Below are 18,301 nucleotides of genomic sequence, written 5' to 3'. Positions count from 1 at the left end.
AGAAGTGTGTCAAAAATATATAGCATAGCCTCCTTAAAGGCCTCAATCTGCTGGTCCGTGCTCTCGGCTTGGAGCAGAACTTGTGTGATGCCTGTGACTCCTTTTGTTGTTCTGCAACATAAAGCTTTGCCTCACAGTTCAAGATGGCCTTCGAGTGCATGAGGTCACATTATTTGTATGTTCTGAAGATGTTCCAAAAGTCTAAACACCAGGTGCAGACCTCATATGGGTCAGTCACTGGCATCTGTTCCCAACAGTTGTGCCAAAGTTTGAACCCTGTACTCTTCAATGGGAACATTGTTCCCCTTCACACATGAAAAAAGAATTTTAAAGGTTTCATCCACTAACAAAAAGTGGAGCAGATTGAGTGTAAAGAAAGAAACTGATATTGTCGAGCAGGGGTTATGCGTATATGAGGCTCTGCTCAGTCACTTCTAGGGCAAAACAAGGTCAAGAGCACTATTTTTGAAAATTTACTAACCCAGATTGGCGCCTGGGGAATATTCTTAAGATAAGGAATCTGCAAGTTAGAAGTATACATCAGAACTTTAACTTCACGTCCTTGCACCTTCTCACCAGATTTCGAAAGCAGGATGCGTCTCCGGAAGGCGTTCTTGAACTTATGGCAGGACTTTTGAATTACTGGAAGACTTCAACCAGGAACTGGACTATTTGGGTAACTGCTTTGTGAACGTGAGCGGGCAAGAAATTTGAAGTGCGACATACAGATACACCACTTGTTCCTGCATCAACTTTGGGTGCATATGGGTGCACTTCTCACATGACTTCTATGTCCTATTATATAGCCTAGGTATCACAAAAGCATGTTATGCAGGTCCGTGAAAGATATCATCTTCCTGTACTCTCGACACACACATTGTCTCTAGCATACGATCATCATAGGGATTCAGAAGTCATCTGAAGACAGACAGTCTGGAGTGGAGCTCCGGATTCAAATGGATGACTTCAATGTGCTCTCCGTTCTGTCACTACCAGGGGAATATGAGTCTCAGCCTCACCTCCTGGCACACATAAGCATTGTTGGAAAATGTCTGGAGATCCACTCTGGCACCTGGGAGTGTTCTAAAGGTGAGGACTCTGGTTAGAAGTAACCATCAGAAATGATATTTCTATATCATTCTGATGGCTGCCACACAGAGTCTAGGCACAATGTTGTGACCACCTTGAAGGTAAATAATACATTCCAAGATGATCACCTGTCACTTATATTTTGTCAATGCTTTCAAAAGAATTCTACAGAAATTGATACAATCCATAGCAGCAAGGGCACGTGATGTGTCCAACGACTTCAGGGAAGGCAGAGAAGACTGAAGAACAGGTGGAGAAAAAAAAGAGAAAGAGACACTGAACAGCAGCAGTGCTGAATTTCTGCAGGAGGGGGTGTGAGTGAGTGTACTAAAGTGGTAGTGAATAGGGAGAGAAATAACAGGATCCCTAGGGAGGAGTTGCAGACAGAAAAAAGACTAAGAAAAAAGTAAGATATGTACTCCTGTTGAGTACAAAGGCTAAAATATTAAAGAAAACAAGCATTGGAAATGCAATAGGGCTCGCATTAGGAAAGTTTGAGCTATTGGTCTTACAAATGAATTTTTTTTATTTGTGTTATTTTTTAAAATAGCTAAATAATAGCTTTGTCATTTACAATGCCAATAGTTATAACTTTCGCAAATGTGACACCTATAGCATTTGTAATGCAACATGTTTTGTATTTACGTGACTTAGATGTATTGATATTACAAATAACAATGGCTTTTAAATAATACTTAAATAATTTATTTAATTTGTAATGGCAATAGCTTAAACTTTTGTAAATAACTTTTGTGAAGATTATGTTCAGTGTTTTTTATTGCGACGAAAATCCAAGAACAGAAGTGAAATATTAACATCTTTTTGTGATTTGTAATAAAGCGTGAAAGCTTGAAAACAGTTTGAAACATTGAAAGAACATATTTGAACCAGTGATGCTGTGGTTGCACTGAGTGATGCTGTGGTTGCGCTGAGTGATGCTGTGGTGGTGCTGAGTGATGCTGTGGTGGTGCTGAGTGATGCTGTGGTTGCGCTGAGTGATGCTGTGGTTGCGCTGAGTGATGCTGTGGTTGCGCTGAGTGGTGTGTGCAACGGTGGAGCTTAGTGGGTGCATTGGTGGAGCTGTGTGGTGGGTGCATTGGTGGAGCTTAGTTGGCGCATCAGTGGAGCTGTGTGGTGGGTGCATCGGTGGAGCTGTGTGGTGGGTGCCTCGGCGGATTTGTGTGGTGGGTGCCTCGGCGGTGGTGGGTGCATCGGTGGAGCTGTGTGGTGGGTGCTTCGGTGGAGCTGTGTGGTGGGTGCATCTGTGGAGCTGTGTGGTGGGTGCATCTGTGGAGCTGTGTGGTGGGTGCATCTGTGGAGCTGTGTGGTGGGTGCATCTGTGGAGCTGTGTGGTGGGTGCATCTGTGGAGCTGTGTGGTGGGTGCCTCGGAGGAGCTGTGTGGTGGGTGCCTCGGAGGAGCTGTGTGGTGGGTGCCTCGGAGGAGCTGTGTGGTGGGTGCCTTGGTGGAGCTGTATGGTGGGTACCTCAGTGAAGCTGTGTGGTGGGTGCATCGGTGGAGCTGTGTGGTGGGTGCATCAGTGGAGCTGTGTCAGTGGAGCTGTGTGGTGTGTGCATCGGTGGAGCTGGGTGGTGGGTGCATCGGTGGAGCTGTGTCGGTGGAGCTGTGTGGTGGCTGCATCGGTGGAGCTGTGTGGTGGGTGCATCGGTGGAGCTGTGTGGTGGGTGCATCGGTGGAGCTGTGTGGTGGGTGCATCGGTGGAGCTGTGTGGTGGGTGCCTCGGAGGAGCTGTGTCGGTGGAGCTGTGTGGTGGCTGCATCGGTGGAGCTGTGTGGTGGGTGCATCGGTGGAGCTGTGTGGTGGGTGCATCGGTGGAGCTGTGTCGGTGGAGCTGTGTGGTGGGTGCATCGGTGGAGCTGGGTGGTGGGTGCATCGGTGGAGCTGTGTCGGTGGGGCTGTGTGGTGGCTGCATCGGTGGAGCTGGGCGGTGGGTGCATCGGTGGAGCTGTGTCGGTGGAGCTGTGTGGTGGGTGCATTGGTGGAGCTGTGTGGTGGGTGCATCGGTGGAGCTGTGTGGTGGCTGCATCGGTGGAGCTGTGTCGGTGGAGCTGTGTGGTGGGTGCATCGGTGGAGCTGTGAGGTGGCTGCATCGGTGGAGCTGTGTGGTGGCTGCATCGGTGGAGCTGTGTGGTGGGTTCATCGGTGGAGCTGGGTGGTGGGTGCATCGGTGGAGCTGTGTCAGTGGGGCTGTGTGGTGGCTGCATCGGTGGAGCTGGGCGGTGGGTGCATCGGTGGAGCTGTGTCGGTGGAGCTGTGTGGTGGGTGCATTGGTGGAGCTGTGTGGTGGGTGCATCAGTGGAGCTGTGTCAGTGGAGCTGTGTGGTGTGTGCATCGGTGGAGCTGGGTGGTGGGTGCATCGGTGGAGCTGTGTCGGTGGGGCTGTGTGGTGGCTGCATCGGTGGAGCTGGGCGGTGGGTGCATCGGTGGAGCTGTGTCGGTGGCTGCATCGGTGGAGCTGTGTGGTGGCTGCATCGGTGGAGCTGTGTGGTGGGTGCATCGGTGGAGCTGGGTGGTGGGTGCATCGGTGGAGCTGGGTGGTGGGTGCATCGGTGGAGCTGTGTCGGTGGAGCTCTGTGGTGGGTGCATCGGTGGAGCTGTGTGGTGGGGGCATGGTAGAGCTGTGTGGTGGCTGCATCGGTGGAGCTGTGTGGTGGCTGCATCGGTGGAGCTGTGTGGTGACTGCATCGGTGGAGCTGTGTGGTGGGTGCATCGGTGGAGCTGTGTGGTGGGTGCATCGGTGGAGCTGTGTGGTGGGTGCATCAGTGGAGCTGGGTGGTGGGTGCATCGGTGGAGCTGTGTCGGTGGAGCTGTGTGGTGGGTGCATCGGTGGAGCTGTGTGGTGGCTGCATCGGTGGAGCTGTGTGGTGGCTGCATCGGTGGAGCTGGGTGGTGGGTGCATCGGTGGAGCTGGGTGGTGGGTGCATCGGTGGAGCTGGGTGGTGGGTGCATCGGTGGAGCTGTGTGGTGGGGGCATGGTAGAGCTGTGTGGTGGGGGCATGGTAGAGCTGTGTGGTGGGGGCATGGTAGAGCTGTGTGGTGGGGGCATGGTAGAGCTGTGTGGTGGGTGCCTCGGTGGAGCTGTGTGGTGGGTGCCTCGGTGGAGCTGTGTGGTGGGTGCCTCGGTGGAGCTGTGTGGTGGGTGCCTCGGTGGAGCTGTGTGGTGGGTGCCTCGGTGGAGCTGTGTGGTGGGTGCCTCGGTGGAGCTGTGTGGTGGGTGCATCGGTGGAGCTGTGTGGTGGGTGCATCGGTGGAGCTGTGTCGGTGGAGCTGTGTGGTGGGTGCATCAGTGGAGCTGTGTGGTGGGTGCCTCGGAGGAGCTGTGTGGTGGGTGCATCTGTGGAGCTGTGTGATGGGTGCCTTGGTGGAGCTGTATGGTGGGTGCCTCGGTGAAGCTGTATGGTGGGTGCCTCGGTGAAGCGGTGTGGTGGGTGCATCGGTGGAGCTGTGTCGGTGAAGCTGTGTGGTGTGTGCATCGGTGGAGCTGGGTGGTGGGTGCATCGGTGGAGCTGTGTCGGTGGAGCTGTGTGGTGGGTGCATCAGTGGAGCTGTGTGGTGGGTGCCTCGGAGGAGCTGTGTGGTGGGTGCATCTGTGGAGCTGTGTGATGGGTGCCTTGGTGGAGCTGTGTGGTGGGTGCCTCGGTGAAGCTGTATGGTGGGTGCCTCGGTGGAGCTGTGTGGTGGGTGCATCGGTGGAGCGGTGTGGTGGGTGCATCGGTGGAGCGGTGTGGTGGGTGCATCGGTGGAGCTGTGTCGGTGAAGCTGTGTGGTGTGTGCATCGGTGGAGCTGGGTGGTGGGTGCATCGGTGGAGCTGTGTCGGTGGAGCTGTGTGGTGGGTGCATCTGTGCAGCTGTGTGGTGGGTGCATTGGTGGAGCTGTGTCGGTGGAGCTGTGTAGTGGGTGCATCGGTGGAGCTGGGTGGTGGGTGCATCGGTGGAGCTGTGTCGGTGGAGCTGTGTCGGTGGAGCTGTGTGGTGGCTGCATCGGTGGAGCTGTGTGGTGGCTGCATCGGTGGAGCTGTGTGGTGGCTGCATCGGTGGAGCTGTGTCGGTGGAGCTGTGTGGTGGGTGCATCGGTGGAGCTGTGTGGTGGGTGCATCGGTGGAGCTGTGTGGTGGGTGCATCGGTGGAGCTGTGTGGTGGGTGCATCGGTGGAGCTGTGTGGTGGGTGCATCGGTGGAGCTGTGTGGTGGGGCATGGTAGAGCTGTGTGGTGGGTGCCTCGGTGGAGCTGTGTGGTGGGTGCCTCAGTGGAGCTGTGTGGTGGGTGCATCGGTGGAGCTGTGTCGGTGGAGCTGTGTGGTGGGTGCATCGGTGGAGCTGTGTGGTGGGTGCATCGGTGGAGCTGTGTCGGTGGAGCTGTGTGGTGGGTGCATCGGTGGAGCTGGGTGGTGGGTGCATCGGTGGAGCTGTGTCGGTGGGGCTGTGTGGTGGCTGCATCGGTGGAGCTGGGCGGTGGCTGCATCGGTGGAGCTGTGTCGGTGGAGCTGTGTGGTGGGTGCATCGGTGGAGCTGTGTGGTGGGTGCATCGGTGGAGCTGTGTGGTGGGTGCATCGGTGGAGCTGTGTGGTGGGTGCATCGGTGGAGCTGGGTGGTGGGTGCATCGGTGGAGCTGTGTGGTGGGTGCATCGGTGGAGCTGTGTGGTGGGTGCATCGGTGGAGCTGTGTCGGTGGAGCTGTGTGGTGGGTGCATCAGTGGAGCTGTGTGGTGGGTGCATCGGTGGAGCTGGGCGGTGGCTGCATCGGTGGAGCTGTGTCGGTGGAGCTGTGTGGTGGGTGCATTGGTGGAGCTGTGTGGTGGGTGCATCGGTGGAGCTGTGTGGTGGGTGCATCGGTGGAGCTGTGTGGTGGGTGCATCGGTGGAGCTGTGTGGTGGGTGCATCGGTGGAGCTGGGTGGTGGGTGCATCGGTGGAGCTGTGTGGTGGCTGCATCGGTGGAGCTGTGTGGTGGCTGCATCGGTGGAGCTGTGTGGTGGGTGCATCGGTGGAGCTGGGTGGTGGGTGCATCGGTGGAGCTGTGTCGGTGGAGCTCTGTGGTGGGTGCATCGGTGGAGCTGCGTGGTGGGGGCATGGTAGAGCTGTGTGGTGGCTGCATCGGTGGAGCTGTGTGGTGGCTGCATCGGTGGAGCTGTGTGGTGGCTGCATCGGTGGAGCTGTGTGGTGGGTGCATCGGTGGAGCTGTGTGGTGGGTGCATCGGTGGAGCTGTGTGGTGGGTGCATCGGTGGAGCTGGGTGGTGGGTGCATCGGTGGAGCTGTGTCGGAGCTGTGTGGTGGCTGCATCGGTGGAGCTGTGTGGTGGCTGCATCGGTGGAGCTGTGTGGTGGCTGCATCGGTGGAGCTGTGTGGTGGCTGCATCGGTGGAGCTGGGTGGTGGCTGCATCGGTGGAGCTGGGTGGTGGCTGCATCGGTGGAGCTGTGTCGGTGGAGCGGTGTGGTGGGTGCATGGTAGAGCTGTGTGGTGGGTGCATGGTAGAGCTGTGTGGTGGGTGCCTCGGTGGAGCTGTGTGGTGGGTGCCTCGGTGGAGCTGTGTGGTGGGTGCCTCGGTGGAGCTGTGTGGTGGGTGCCTCGGTGGAGCTGTGTGGTGGGTGCATCGGTGGAGCTGTGTCGGTGGAGCTGTGTGGTGGGTGCATCAGTGGAGCTGTGTGGTGGGTGCCTCGGAGGAGCTGTGTGGTGGGTGCATCTGTGGAGCTGTGTGATGGGTGCCTTGGTGGAGCTGTATGGTGGGTGCCTCGGTGAAGCTGTATGGTGGGTGCCTCGGTGAAGCTGTGTGGTGGGTGCATCGGTAGAGCGGTGTGGTGGGTGCATCGGTGGAGCTGTGTCGGTGAAGCTGTGTGGTGTGTGCATCGGTGGAGCTGGGTGGTGGGTGCATCGGTGGAGCTGTGTCGGTGGAGCTGTGTGGTGGGTGCATCAGTGGAGCTGTGTGGTGGGTGCCTCGGAGGAGCTGTGTGGTGGGTGCATCTGTGGAGCTGTGTGATGGGTGCCTTGGTGGAGCTGTATGGTGGGTGCCTCGGAGGAGCTGTGTGGTGGGTGCATCTGTGGAGCTGTGTGATGGGTGCCTTGGTGGAGCTGTATGGTGGGTGCCTCGGTGAAGCTGTATGGTGGGTGCCTCGGTGGAGCTGTGTAGTGGGTGCATCGGTGGAGCTGTGTCGGTGAAGCTGTGTGGTGTGTGCATCGGTGGAGCTGGGTGGTGGGTGCATCGGTGGAGCTGTGTCGGTGGAGCTCTGTGGTGGCTGCATCGGTGGAGCTGTGTGGTGGGTGCATCTGTGGAGCTGTGTGGTGGGTGCATTGGTGGAGCTGTGTTGCATCGGTGGAGCTGTGTCGGTGGAGCTGTGTGGTGGGTGCATCAGTGGAGCTGTGTGGTGGGTGCCTCGGAGGAGCTGTGTGGTGGGTGCATCTGTGGAGCTGTGTGATGGGTGCCTTGGTGGAGCTGTATGGTGGGTGCCTCGGTGAAGCTGTATGGTGGGTGCCTCGGTGAAGCTGTGTGGTGGGTGCATCGGTAGAGCGGTGTGGTGGGTGCATCGGTGGAGCTGTGTCGGTGAAGCTGTGTGGTGTGTGCATCGGTGGAGCTGGGTGGTGGGTGCATCGGTGGAGCTGTGTCGGTGGAGCTGTGTGGTGGGTGCATCAGTGGAGCTGTGTGGTGGGTGCCTCGGAGGAGCTGTGTGGTGGGTGCATCTGTGGAGCTGTGTGATGGGTGCCTTGGTGGAGCTGTATGGTGGGTGCCTCGGAGGAGCTGTGTGGTGGGTGCATCTGTGGAGCTGTGTGATGGGTGCCTTGGTGGAGCTGTATGGTGGGTGCCTCGGTGAAGCTGTATGGTGGGTGCCTCGGTGGAGCTGTGTAGTGGGTGCATCGGTGGAGCTGTGTCGGTGAAGCTGTGTGGTGTGTGCATCGGTGGAGCTGGGTGGTGGGTGCATCGGTGGAGCTGTGTCGGTGGAGCTCTGTGGTGGCTGCATCGGTGGAGCTGTGTGGTGGGTGCATCTGTGGAGCTGTGTGGTGGGTGCATTGGTGGAGCTGTGTCGGTGGAGCTGTGTAGTGGGTGCATCGGTGGAGCTGGGTGGTGGGTGCATCGGTGGAGCTGTGTCGGTGGAGCTGTGTCGGTGGAGCTGTGTGGTGGCTGCATCGGTGGAGCTGTGTGGTGGCTGTATCGGTGGAGCTGTGTGGTGGCTGCATCGGTGGAGCTGTGTGGTGGCTGCATCGGTGGAGCTGTGTCGGTGGAGCTGTGTGGTGGGTGCATGGGTGGAGCTGTGTGGTGGGTGCATCGGTGGAGCTGTGTGGTGGGTGCATCGGTGGAGCTGTGTGGTGGGTGCATCAGTGGAGCTGTGTGGTGGGTGCATCAGTGGAGCTGTGTGGTGGGTGCCTCAGTGGAGCTGTGTGGTGGGTGCCTCAGTGGAGCTGTGTTGGTTAAGCTGTGTGGTGGGTGCATCAGTGGAGCTGTGTGGTGGGTGCATCGGTGGAGCTCTGTGGTGGGACATGGTAGAGCTGTGTGGTGGGTGCCTCGGTGGAGCTGTGTGGTGGGTGCATCGGTGAAGCTGTGTGGTGGGTGCATCGGTGGAGCTGTGTGGTGGGTGCATCGGTGGAGCTGTGTGGTGGGTGCATCGGTGGAGCTGTGTGGTGGGGCATGGTAGAGCTGTGTGGTGGGTGCCTCGGTGGAGCTGTGTGGTGGGTGCCTCAGTGGAGCTGTGTGGTGGGTGCATTGGTGGAGCTGTGTGGTCGGTGCATCGGTGGAGCTGTGTGGTGGGTGCATCAGTGGAGCTGTGTGGTGGGTGCATCAGTGGAGCTGTGTGGTGGCTGCATCTGTGGAGCTGTGTGGTGGTTGCATCTGTGGAGCTGTGTGGTGGTTGCATCTGTGGAGCTGTGTGGTGGGTGCATCTGTGGAGCTGTGTGCATCGGTGGAGCTGGGTGGTGGGTGCATTGGTGGAGCTGTGTGGTGGGTGCATCTGTGGAGCTGTGTACGTGGAGCTGTGTGGTGGGTGCATCGGTGGAGCTGGGTGCATTATTGGAGCTGGGTGGTGGGTGCCTCGGTGGAGCTGGGTGCATTATTGGAGCTGGGTGGTGGGTGCCTCGGTGGAGCTGGGTGGTGGGTGCATCGGTGGAGCTGTATGATGGGTGCCTCGGTGGAGCAGGATTCAATGGTCTTATTACGAGGAGGCCCTGGTGTCAGAACACTCATGTTGTAATAAAACAACGGATAGTACATTATCTGGAGATGTATTTCAAATCAACTTCAAGAAATTTGTTTAGCAATATTAGAATCTGAGTGCTTACTCACTCAGCATCAGAGTGGTTAAACTGCTGACCATGGAACGACTAGTTTCGTTCCAATTGTGCAGTACAGTACAAATAAATCTGTTATGTGGCGTTCATTCAATTTCTTCATGCATGCCAGGTCACGGGTTTTAAACCACAGCCATAATACGTAGGCCATGCATCTTAGAGAGGATTTCTAGTTACACTTTTTTTGGTCATGCCCTTTAGAGAACACACCTCAACTTTCACGAAAGTTACAGCACTGGCCATAGACACATTAACAATGAGAGCTGCATTAGTGAGCGCAGGACCCATGATCTTCAAATTGCACACAGTTCTCTACAACATGCACATTAACCCACTTAGCTATGACACTGCTCAGAAAAAAAAATGCCTTGATAGGGGAGGGTGACACAGAAATTGAGCTGCAGGTATGCTTCGTGCAAATTATGATGCGATATGTTTGGGGAGCACACTCAACACACACAACTCTACTCCACACTCCGAGTTCGTGCTAAAACCCGAATCTCGAGGGAGTTGTGTGTCTGTGACATTGTAACCTGGTAGCTTTTCCGTCTTCCTTCCTTGTGTGCAGATATTTTCGGTGTGACTAACATGATGAGAGATTGGAGCTGTCACTAAGGCGCTGGAGTCACAGCTGAGTTTGTAATGAAAGAGGCGGATGCGTGCACTCAGCATTCAAAGACCCTCGGACGCCTTAATGGCACATGGAATACTTTACAGCCTTCTAATGGCAGGCGGCGGTTAATGACTGTGAAGAACAAACAGAAAGCACCAGAAACGAGGCGGAAATGCAAGACACATGGCAAGCTGGAGGGAAAACGTGCGGTATCGGCCTCTGCTTTTAAGGGATCTGAGATTTAATGAAAGGTTGGTGCATTTCAAAGGCATGGTGTTTGACGTCTGTGCCCCTTCACGTGCGCGGGAAAGGTGGGAAGACATAGCCTTACTTGGCTTTCTCTGCCCTGCTCTCTAAAGAGAAATCTCCCGAATAGCCCCTGCATTCTGTTGGTTAGAGATGCTGATTTATCAATTGTTCAGGGCAGGTGGAAAATAGAAATTGAACTGTCCCCGGAATGGGTAATCAGCATGCATGGAAGTCACAATCCCTAAATAAAACGCCTGTCTCTAATTTCTTTATACCTCAAAGAAACAAGTTTTAAAAGGAGACACGGCCTCCGGCCGTGAAACTGAAAGTACGGCCGGCCGGCCGGGCCGGCCGTGAATAATTAGCTGGTGAGAAATGAGCTGGGAGGGCTGCCTTTGATGTGGTAATGCGAGGCAGGCAGGCAGGCGGCTGGTGGCATTGTGCACGCGCTTCATGCACTGCAAGGAATCGCCAGCCAGTGGTGGTGTGGATAAAGACTGGATAAGCCCCTATATAGCTTGCCAGCTGTGCTGCGCACAACAGGCGAGCCCTAAAAATCAAGAAAGCAAAACAATTCACAAGAATAAGGAGAAAACACATCAACTCTGAAGTGGAGGGAGGAGGAGGAGGGGGGGAGGGGGGGGGGGGGGGGGGGGAGGATCCATTGCCCAATCTCGCACATGTTGAGACATTGGCTACAATGTGATCTGTGACAGACAAACATGGCTATCTGTTGCAAGAGAGTGAAAAATCATATGGCTATAAGAAATGTACTGATTTGGAGGATGGTACAGTTTCAACTGCAGGGAAAATGAGGAAGACACTATGGTGATCAAGAAATTATGAACAGGTTATAAATAATAATCCAAATCCAACACTAGTGATTCTGTTATACACACACCCATCATGCAAATCTGCTACCAGGTATGCATTGCAGGAATAATTTGATAATGGTGATTGCATGCAGTTCTCCTGAGTATAATGTGTTCTATGTGCGATCAGTGTAAACACCCACTTACTTCAGTATCTCAATCCTTAGTTGCAAACCATGAAGTATTTCTGTGACACCGTACACATCGGCAAGAAGGTGATGTGTCGAAACTATCTTTTTGGCATTTAGATGTGAGTAATTTTCGTTTAGAAATGATAATCCACACATTCGGCCATTATTTAACCAATCTTTATCGAAACGATACTTTGCACTCCATCTCTGACCTATGGACGAAAAGCATCAATCAGACTTTCCAATGGTGCAACACTCAGTGCTCATCAGCCAGTAATTTAAAAGTTAATAAAAAAAATAAACTGTTAGCTGCAAATATTGTACAGTAAGTATTAATGCTTCTGGTGGATGAACATTTCAGCCAACAAGGTAAACCATTTTCAAAATAATTCCAGGCAACAGGTGAAGATAGCAAACCTTTCCTAAGCGAACATCTCAGCCATCTTTTATTCCACACATCAGATTTAAAAAAATATTGAATTGGGGGGATGATTGGGGACACTGTTGTCTTTCTGCTAAAGTGGAGCAAGGGATATTGGTTGCAGATACTCCCAAGAGTGGGCATATGCTAAGACTATTTTTGCAGGAAGAAAATATTATGGTCCATCTTAGATGAAATTTCTGGATGGCAAGATTACTGATAACATGTACATTTAAATGCCAAAATATATTGGGGCAAACGTAAAATAACGGTAAGGAAAAGACACTTACCTGTAACAACAATTCTTTCTCAAAGACAATCCTCCAGATTTATTAAAAACACAATTCCTGGCAGAATGAGATACTAAAGCAAAAACAGAGGGAGTGATGATGAAGAATTCTATGAACATTTCCTTGATTAGGGCTTCAAAAAAGAAGCTTTTCCTTCTCCTTCAAGGGTGTTCATTGAGGGTAATGCACACTGAATAGACTAACAAGCACATTTCTTTAAAATTCTGTAGAATAACACATTACCTTAAGCCTCTTTTAGGAGGTCTGACACACCTGGGTAACAGCTCTGGATTCCCAATTAAGATAATGTCTCAAAGGTGTGAACTGCAGTTGACTGCCTGGTAGAGCTCTGGAGCTTACATCTGCTGTATTACCTACTTTTCCTACTGGGCATTTAGACTAACAGTGTTGGGACAGTAATGTCTCCTGCATGATGAAGAGTTAGGTTTCCAGTCCTGTATACTTGAATTGCATAGTTGTGATCCTGATATTTTCATTTCTGGTTGTGTGACACATTAATCCTGTGTGGGTGCACTGACCATGACCTGTTCTTTGGACAATGATAGCTTACGAACCTAGTTCTGAACAGAAAGCAGAGCAACAAGTGCACCCGTCCTTGAGACTGGGGACTACCATACCTATCGGACAAATTACTTACCTTGGGTCAGTCCTTATCTGGTAGAGACATGATCTAGCCGCAGATTCCTTACCTTTGAACTTCCAGGCAACAGGCTGGTTTCCGGAAGATGTTTCGTAGCAGTACCCCTACATGCCGGTAGGTGGTGTAGGTTGCGCTATTGGCATTGCTAAATATTGCAACACCAATTGCAACAAAAGTCTATAAATTGTAGGCCAAAAAAATGTGCATTTATTTTTGTAGCAATGGTGGCATGCTGCGCTTTAGATGACTATGTTTGAAAGTAAAGTGCGCCATACTGCGATTGGTACAATAGTTAATTGTGGATGCGTTAACATTGATGGTTGGTGGTGTGTGCCTGTAGAAATTGTGCACTGATGGCTGGTGGTGTGTGTGCCTGGTGAAGTGTGCACTGCCCGCTGGTGGTGTGTGTGCCTGGTGGAAGCACGCACTGAAGGCTGGTAGTGTGTGTGCCTGGTGAAAGCGTGCACCGACGCCTGATGGTGTCTGTGCCTGGTGAAAGTTTGCACTGATGGTGTGGTTGGGTGTGTTGGTTGTGTGCGTGTGGTTGTGTGCGTGTGGTTGTGTGCGTGTGGTTGTGTGTGTGTGGTTGTGTGTGTGTGTGGTTGTGTGTGTGTGTGGTTGTGTGTGTGTGTGGTTGTGTGTGTGTGTGGTTGTGTGTGTGTGGTTGTGTGTGCGTGGTTGTGTGTGCGTGGTTGTGTGTGTGTGTGGTTGTGTGTGTGTGTGTGTGTGGTTGTGTGTGTGTGGTTGTGTGTGTGTGTGGTTGTGTGTGTGTGTGGTTGTGTGTGTGGTTGTGTGTGTGTGTGTGTGTGTGTGGTTGTGTGTGTGTGTGTGGTTGTGTGTGTGTGTGGTTGTGTGTGTGGTTGTGTGTGTGTGGTTGTGTGTGGTTGTGTGTGTGTGTGTGTGTGTGTGTGTGTGTGTGTGTGGTTGTGTGTGTGGTTGTGTGTGTGGTTGTGTGTGTAGTTGTGTGTGTAGTTGTGTGTGTGTGGTTGTGTGTAGTTGTGTGTGTAGTTGTGTGTGTGGTTGTGTGAGTTGTTGGGTGTGGTCATGTGTGGTTGTGTGTCTGGTTGTGTGTGCGTGGTTGTGTGTGTGTGTGTGGTTCTATGTGTGTGTGTGGTTGTATATGTGTATGGTTGTGTGTGTTTGTGGTGTTGTGTGTGTGTGTTTGTGGTTGCATGTGTGGTTGCGTGTGTGGTTGCGTGTGCGGTTGCGTGTGTGGTTGTGTGTGTGGTTGTATGTGTGGGTGGTTGTATGTGTGGGTGGTTGTGTGTGGGTGGTTGTGTGTGGGTGGTTGTATATGTGTGGTTGTGTGTGTTGTGTATGTGGTTGTATGTGTGGTTGTATGTGTTGAGTGTGTGTGGTTGTGTGTGTGGTTGTATTGTGTGTGGTTGTGTTGTGTGTGTTGTGTGTGTTGTGTTGTGTGTGTTGTGTTGTGTGTGTTGTGTGTGTGTGGTTGTATTGTGTGTGGTTGTATTTTTGTGTGGTTGTGTGTGCTGTTGTGTGTGTGGTTGTGTGTGTGTGTGGTTGTGTGTGTGTGTGGTTGTGTGTGTGTGGTTGTGTGTGTGTGGTTGTGTGTGTGTGGTTGTGTGTGTGTGGTTGTGTGTGTGTGGTTGTGTGTGTGTGGTTGTGTGTGTGTGTGGTTGTGTGTGTGTGGTTGTGTGTGTGTGTGGTTGTGTGTGTGTGTGTGTGGGGGGGGGGGTGTGGTGTGTGTGTGTGGTTGTATGTGTGGTAGTATGTGTGTGTGGTTGTGTGTATGGTTGTATGTGTAAACGTAAATGTATTTGAGCTTGTAAAGCGCACTGCTACCCGTAGGTTTCCTGGCGCTGTATAGCGCTGGAGAACCCGTCCGGGCTTTCCCTGTGAGATGGTCCCTATTGGGCACCCCGTAGGTGAAACCAGGCATCTCCGGCGTTGATGGGGCCGTTTGTGGAGATTAAGCAAGCTATTGCCCAGAGTTGCTGAGTGGGACCCATGGTTAGAGTGGCACCGAAGGCGAGATTTATCGAGCCCGCTGACATTGGCCCAACACCCTGCCGCGTCGGGAATTGAACTCTGGTCCCGGGCCGACCTCTGCTTCTGGGTCTGCTTCTGAGTCTGCCGCCTCTAACCAGTGAGCCACACTGCTCACTGTGTGTGTGTGTGTGTGTGTGTGGTTGTGTTGTGTGTAAGGTTGTGTTGTGTGTGTGGTTGTGTTGTGTGTGTGGTTGTGTTGTGTGTGTGTGGTTGTGTGTGTGGTTGTGTGTGTGTGTGTGTGTGTGTGTGTGTGTTTGGTTGTGTGTGTGTGTTTGGTTGTGTGTGTGTGTTTGGTTGTGTGTGTGTGTTTGGTTGTGTGTGTGTGTGTTTGGTTGTGTGTGTGTGTGTTTGGTTGTGTGTGTGTGTGTTTGGTTGTGTGTGTGTGTTTGGTTGTGTGTGTGTTTGTGTTTGGTTGTGTGTGTTTGTGTTTGGTTGTGTGTGTTTGTGTTTGGTTGTGTGTGTTTGTGTTTGGTTGTGTGTGTTTGTGTTTGGTTGTGTGTGTTTGTGTTTGGTTGTGTGTGTGTGTGTGTTTGGGTGTGTGTGTGTGTGTTTGGTTGTGTGTGTGTGTTTGGTTGTGTGTGTGTGTTTGGTTGTGTGTGTGTTTGGTTGTGTGTGTGTTTGGTTGTGTGTGTGTTTGGTTGTGTGTGTGTGTTTGGTTGTGTGTGTGTTTGGTTGTGTGTGTGTGTGTGTGTGTTTGGTTGTGTGTGTGTGTGTGTGTTTGGTTGTGTGTGTGTTTGGTTGTGTGCGTGTGTGTTTGGTTGTGTGTGTTTGGTTGTGTGTGTGTGGTTGTGTGTGTGTGTGGTATGTGTGGTTGTGTGTGGTTGTATGTGTGGTAGTATGTGTGTGGTTGTATGTGTGTGGTTGTATGTGTGTGGTTGTATGTGTTGTGTGTATGGTTGTGAGTGTGGTTGTGTGTGTGTGAGTATGGTGTGGTTGTGTGTGAGTGTGGTGTGCGCATGTCATGTGGTTGTGTGTGTGGTGTGTGTGGTTGTGTTATGTGTGGTTGTGTTATGTGTGGTTATGTTTTGTGTGGTTGTGGTGTGTGTGTGTGTGTGGTTGAGATGTGTGTGTGGTTGTGTTGGGTGTGTGGTTGTGTTGGGTGTGTGGTTGTGTTGGGTGTGTGGTTGTGTTGGGTGTGTGGTTGTGTTGGGTGTGTGGTTGTGGTGTGTGGTTGTGGTGTGTGTGGTTGTGTGTGCGGTGGTGTGTGTGGTTGTGTGCTCTTGGTTGTGTGTGTAGTTGTGTGTGTGCTCTTGGTTGTGTGTGTGTGGTTGTGTGTGTGCTTGTGGTTCTGTGTGTGGTTGTGTGTAGTTGTGTGTAGTTGTGTGTGTGTGGTGTGTTCGTGGGTGTGTGTGTGGTTGTGGGTGTGGTTGTGTTCTGAGTTACTGATTTACTGGGCAAGTAAAAATACCCCACGGCCTGCCGAGTGTCAGCGTAAATCTGCTGACACCCTGGTTACACGGCCGAGGAGGGGGCTTGACCCCCGACGCCCTTTAATGACCCCAGGAGGGGAGAGGGAGACACAATATGGGTATCTCATTTTATTGCTCCCCGGGGCCCTGGCAGCTGTCCTGTCGGCCCCAAAAGGCAATCATTATCGACAGGTCAATCAATACCCAGTAGCTGACACTATAGCACGCGATGGGGGAGGGGTCGTTCTGGTGCAGAGGGGCAGCCATGGGGCTAAAATCACACGCAGGACTGTACTTCTTACAAAAAACAATTATTTAATGCAGAACAACAACTTATCGCTGCAGCACACTGTCTTCTGCGCACTCCAGCCCATGGCAGAGCAAGTCATGCCAGGGAGAGACGTGGGGCATAATGCACTGGGTAACAATAGTAATAAGCGTAATAAAGCCGCAAGACTTGCAGCAAGCGATATAATAAAATAGCAAAATAACGTTATTATTATTGCTATAAATTACTATGACTTAGCTCCGAAGTGTAAAAATAAAAACCATGTTCAGATGATGCTACCGGGTGGAGCTGCAGGCCAATGGTCACTGCTCGTTTGCACAACCCGTGTTAATGGGAACCGTGCCTTTTAGGGGCCCATAGGAGGGATCTAAGTGCACAAGACACCAGTGAGGTCCTTATTCAAATGTGCGCAAGAAGCTGTTCTTTCAGTGCTTAAAGTGACATGTAAGAGGTTTGTGACACTTTGTAAAAATGTTTTTGCTACCTGCCTACATGTCCACATGCCACTGTCAACAACTGAAACAAAACGAAGTGTTCCGATTTAGTCCTTACTGTCCTCTGGCTATGAGCACCGGACATATTATTAAAGGTCGTTTTTTGATCGACCTAGGAAGGATGAAAGGCGGAGTAGAAACCGTGAAATTCGCAACTCCAACGTCTGCAGCAAGGGTGGCAAACCACCAAGCACCCTTTCCAAGTGCATTGGTGCCTGTTCAGTGCCTCTTCCACCCGAGATGCGCGAGGCAGGGATGCGCCCCCACAAGGACTTCCTTCTAAGCACGCGTTGCTACCTGCAGCCGAAAGCCCACCCAAGACACTCCCAGAGGTAGTGTCACGCGTGTGTGTGTGTGTGTGTGTGTGTGTGTGTGTGGGGGGGGGGGGTACTTTAAATCATAAATGGTCCCAGGAGGCACCGTGGTGTCAGATGCACACTTTGCATCCACCGCAAAAACAAACATTCAGCGCTCCCTCCTTCCCAGCTACAAAGTCTTGATTCCTCGGCGACAAGTCACCCTGGCTGTGAAATCCTCCAAAATCAGCCTATCGCACCCACAAGACTCTCACAGGGCATGGGCGCCGCCCGCTAGCTGCAAGTCATCTGTGGGCCCCTCGGTCCTGCCCCATCGGCCCCTGAGACAACTTCCCTTAATGTGCAGGGTGGCCGGTTGCCCCCCCACGTCTTGACTGTGGGCCCATAAGCTGGGTGTGGGAGCTCCGTGGCAGAGGACAGTTTCAGCAGGGCCGGCTTAATCTTTCATCTTCTTGAACATGATCAAAATTAACTCCACTGAGTTGGGTAATTACAGCAAAAACACAGCCCTCATTTTATCAGTTTCAGAACAGTGAAAAAGTGAATAGGCCATGCTTGATTTCCAGAGTTTGGACTTCAGTTCTCACACATGCATATACCTCTTGAATTTCTATTTCCCTGTCTCCCAAAAAGCGCGCAGACTCAGAAGGGGTCTAGGCCAACACATCCCATTTATGACAGACGCGAGGCATGCTGGGATAGCGTGCTGTCAAGGGTCCTTGGTGCCTTCAGCCACTCCTGGATTGACATCCAACAGTACTATTTATGCTAGGACTTTCAATCCTTTGTACAATGTTAAAAACAAACTACAAGTCTCAGAATGCAACGTGTCACTGGCTGACAAACCAGGACTGCAGACCGTTTGTACACTCATCTGTCGCGAGTTTCCCGGTTGCATCCCTCCAGCACTCTGCACCCACTGTCGCTGGGCCCTCTTCTCTATCCTGCACCTCCTCTGAGCCCCCCCCCCCCCTTGCAGGCAGGTCAGCGCTTATATGATACACATGATCGGTCCATTGACAGGTATGCGGCAAAGTACCCATGAATGCCCAAGCTGTATAGTGGTTGTTTCATAATCAGTAATTTTTAGCCACAGCAATAATTCCAAACATGCTGGGTTGGGGGTGGGGTGGCGGGGGGGTCGGGGGGGATGGGGGGAGGATTGCC

At 52.7% G+C, this 18,301-nt stretch overlaps 1 protein-coding gene across 7 annotated transcripts in view; it reads right to left on the bottom strand.

The window, feature by feature from the left end:
* The window catches only part of PHF20L1 (PHD finger protein 20 like 1), a 648,585-nt gene that overhangs the window by 129,755 nt on the left and 500,529 nt on the right, over positions 1-18,301 (bottom strand). For all 7 annotated transcript variants that reach the window (XM_086966240.1, XM_086966239.1, XM_086966235.1 and 4 more), the window contains one exon: positions 11,260-11,455. In XM_086966240.1, the coding sequence (XP_086822366.1) occupies positions 11,260-11,455 (196 nt within the window). The remainder of the gene's footprint in view (positions 1-11,259; positions 11,456-18,301) is intronic.

Source organism: Lissotriton vulgaris, chromosome 4_1, assembly GCF_964263255.1.
Source record: "Lissotriton vulgaris chromosome 4_1, aLisVul1.2, whole genome shotgun sequence".
Lineage (NCBI taxonomy): Eukaryota > Metazoa > Chordata > Amphibia > Caudata > Salamandridae > Lissotriton > Lissotriton vulgaris.
This window is presented reverse-complemented; position numbering and strand designations above follow the sequence as displayed.